This window comes from Haplochromis burtoni, unplaced genomic scaffold, assembly GCF_018398535.1.
Source record: "Haplochromis burtoni strain Fernald_Lab_line unplaced genomic scaffold, NCSU_Asbu1 Contig_85, whole genome shotgun sequence".
Classification (NCBI taxonomy): domain Eukaryota; kingdom Metazoa; phylum Chordata; class Actinopteri; order Cichliformes; family Cichlidae; genus Haplochromis; species Haplochromis burtoni.
The window spans coordinates 2,108,356-2,111,358 of NW_024582446.1; the positions used below are offsets into that span (position 1 = coordinate 2,108,356).

At 43.7% G+C, this 3,003-nt stretch overlaps 1 protein-coding gene across 1 annotated transcript in view; it reads left to right on the top strand.

The window, feature by feature from the left end:
- LOC102304661 (zinc finger and BTB domain-containing protein 24) overlaps positions 1–2,945 on the top strand; it is a 4,967-nt gene extending 2,022 nt beyond the window's left edge. The window contains exons 3-6 of the mRNA XM_005926106.3: positions 463–546; positions 635–718; positions 812–893; positions 1,009–2,945. Of these exons, the coding sequence (XP_005926168.1) occupies positions 463–546; positions 635–718; positions 812–893; positions 1,009–1,900 (1,142 nt within the window). The 3' untranslated portion in view covers positions 1,901–2,945. The remainder of the gene's footprint in view (positions 1–462; positions 547–634; positions 719–811; positions 894–1,008) is intronic.
- The last annotated feature ends 58 nt before the right edge of the window (positions 2,946–3,003 follow it).

Sequence of the window (3,003 nt, forward strand, 5' to 3'; positions counted from 1 at the left end):
AAGTCACAGGGGGAAATAGATTGGGATCTCATGTGTTATTATAATATAATGAAATACTACATTTTACTTCTATTAGATACACTTGGGCCCAGTAAATACATGCCTTCTTTAACATAAATGAAGAAATGTAGGGAAAAAGCTTTTTACAACTAAGGGGTAAAAAGATGTTCTAAGAAGAATTAAGGGGTTTTGTTTCTCTGGCTAGGAAAACCGGAAGGATTTTCAGTTTACTACCTATTACTTCTTAATACAACTCTTTTAAATGTGCCCAAAAATCAAATGCCCACATTTTGTATCTTGCCTATGCTTTTGATTTACCTAGCTTAATTTGGTGTGAGTTGCCTAGTTTTGGATGGATATTGGCTGTAGAGATGACTTCCTTCTCTTAATGGCACTAAAGCCGAAGTGCTCTAGCATATTGCGATGTTGATCTCTCATGAGCTGTTTTATTTGCTTCTTTAGAAGAGAAATCCTTTGACTGTGATAAATGTGGAAAGACCTTCACTCAGAAAAGACAACTTAAAAGCCATTACAGAGTTCACACAGGTAAGACATGGGGAAACTGCCAGAGATCTGGTCAGTGCATTCAATCAATCTGAAGGTAAAATCATTGAATCTTTATTTTTAAATAAAGGGAAATCATTGCCAGAATGTGCTCAGTGTCATCACAAGTTTATGGATGCAGCTCAACTGAAAAAGCACGTGAGAACTCATACAGGTAAGATCAGCTCTCCAAGTCATTCTTTTGCTATTGATATCTGCTTTATGGAAGCGTGTGCTGCAGCAGCTGATGGTGTTAACGTTTACACAGGTGAGAAGCCTTTCACTTGTGAAATCTGTGGAAAATGTTTCACAGCCAAGAGCACACTGCAGACTCACATCAGAATCCACAGGTCAGCTGTTATATTTGATTTTCACTCCACTTTTAACAGTTTTTGCTCCCTGCTGTATAATATACAAACCCAGGAGGAGACGTGGTCATAACTGCCTCAATATCTGGTTTTGCAGAGGTGAGAAGCCTTATAACTGCAGCATCTGCAAGAAGTCCTTTTCAGACCCCAGTGCAAGACGACGACATGTTGCCTCCCACTCGGGGAAGAAACCCTTCACCTGCTCCTTCTGCAGCCTTTCTTTTACACGCCTGGACAATCTGAAAACACACACCAAATCCCACAACAAGGAGAGAGCTGCGGGTGGAGAGGCCTCATCGGATACTGCGGCAAAAGATGGCTCTGGAGCCCCGCAGGAAGAGGTGCAAAATATCCTTCACCTGCAGCAGTACCAGCTGCCTGCCACCTCTGAACAGGAGCTCCAGGTGGTGGTGACAGAGGATGTGGACCACATTAACTTTATCCCGGGTCAGGACCACGAGATCAGCCTCATCAGCACAGAGGGAGAGATGGCTCAGTCAGCCCCCTCTAAACTCACCCTCCTCGCCCGGCCATCGGGGCACGTGCACAATGTGGCGTTGGTCACTCAGGGTGATGTGGTGGATCAGACCTCTCAGATCCACACTATAAGTATGCTGCAGGGTCAGATGATGCACCAGGCTGAGCAGATGCATGTTATCACTTTGAGTAAAGAGGCTATGGAGCAGCTGCAGGCCCATCACGGTCCTGCGCAGCCCTTTCAAATAACACAGCGTCCCATTCAACAGCTGCAGGTGATGCATCAGCCAATCCAGCAGCTGCCTGTTGCTCAGGAGCCCTCGGAGGGGCAGGTGAGCAGGGAACAACAACAAGGCCGGGCTATTCACGTCAGCAGCCAGAGCAGCCAACCGATCTCCATCAGTCAGACTAGCGAGCAGATCTCCAACCATCACATCCAAGGACAGACATTTCAGATCCAATCAGGAACTGTGTCCTACCTGTACACCACCGGACTGCCACAGGAGAGCTGAGAGTGATCTGGACCACCGGGAACTTAAATCTGATGGTGCTACTGTGGAGATCAACTATATACAGACAAAACTGACCATAGTCAAAGGTAGCAGTATTAAAAGATGAAGTTTGTATTTTCTTTAATGAATTTTTTATATTAAAAAAAAAATATAAGCATACCTTTTTATACTGCTGTGTTTCCTTCCACACACTACACCACTGTAATCTGATGAATTTGTCTGGCAGATACCTTCCTCATTATGCCTTTATCTGTGCCACAAATTTCTGCGCAGCACAATGATCACACTTTGTGTGTGAAATATCTAATATCTTTCATACCTTGCCCAAGGTATTGCACTGTTTGACACTTTTCTGAAGCAGATCCTTGTTCTTTGCCATATTGCTTAAAAACTGTGGCATGATTAATAATGTGGAACATCTGTCTTAAGTATAGTTTTCCTTTAATTGGCCTCACCTGGTTAACTAATTACGACAGGTGTCTGAGATTGATATGAGTGATCCAAAGAGCCCCCAGACACAAAGGTGTTGAACCAAAAACCTTCTGGTTATTGCTTTGGTTGCAAGCAGATTGCCATGGTTACCTGGAGTTTTTCATGTCTGATGGCAAATACTTGCCAGCTACTGGCCAACTGATAGTACATCATGATAAAGTCGGACACAAACCAGAAAAGGAGAAGGTTCGACTTCAAAGTAGAAGTTTGCTTCAGTGCTGCAGCAATCATGTGTCAAAGGGCGCCACTTTTACTGGCATGTGTCTGTAGACAAATCTGTCACTTCCATTCGAATGCAGCACTATCTTACTCGCCAAAAGCAGTCACAAAGAGCCTTTTATCATCCAGCTGGGGAATACAGCGACAGTTGATCCTACATCATCAGCATGATTGTCAAACACCCAAAATGATGCTGAAGTTAATGACATGTTGTTAGTGGCCATGTGTGAAAACCCTTGAGGCCTTTGAGGCAGCACTCAGATCTCAGTCCATGACACGAAAGGCAGGAATATCAGGAGCCATAATGGAGGAACTCCCAAACAAACAAATGTGATATTTTTCAGTTTCCAGGTTTGAAAAGTGAAAAGTGTCTTAAACCTGAATTTGTATTT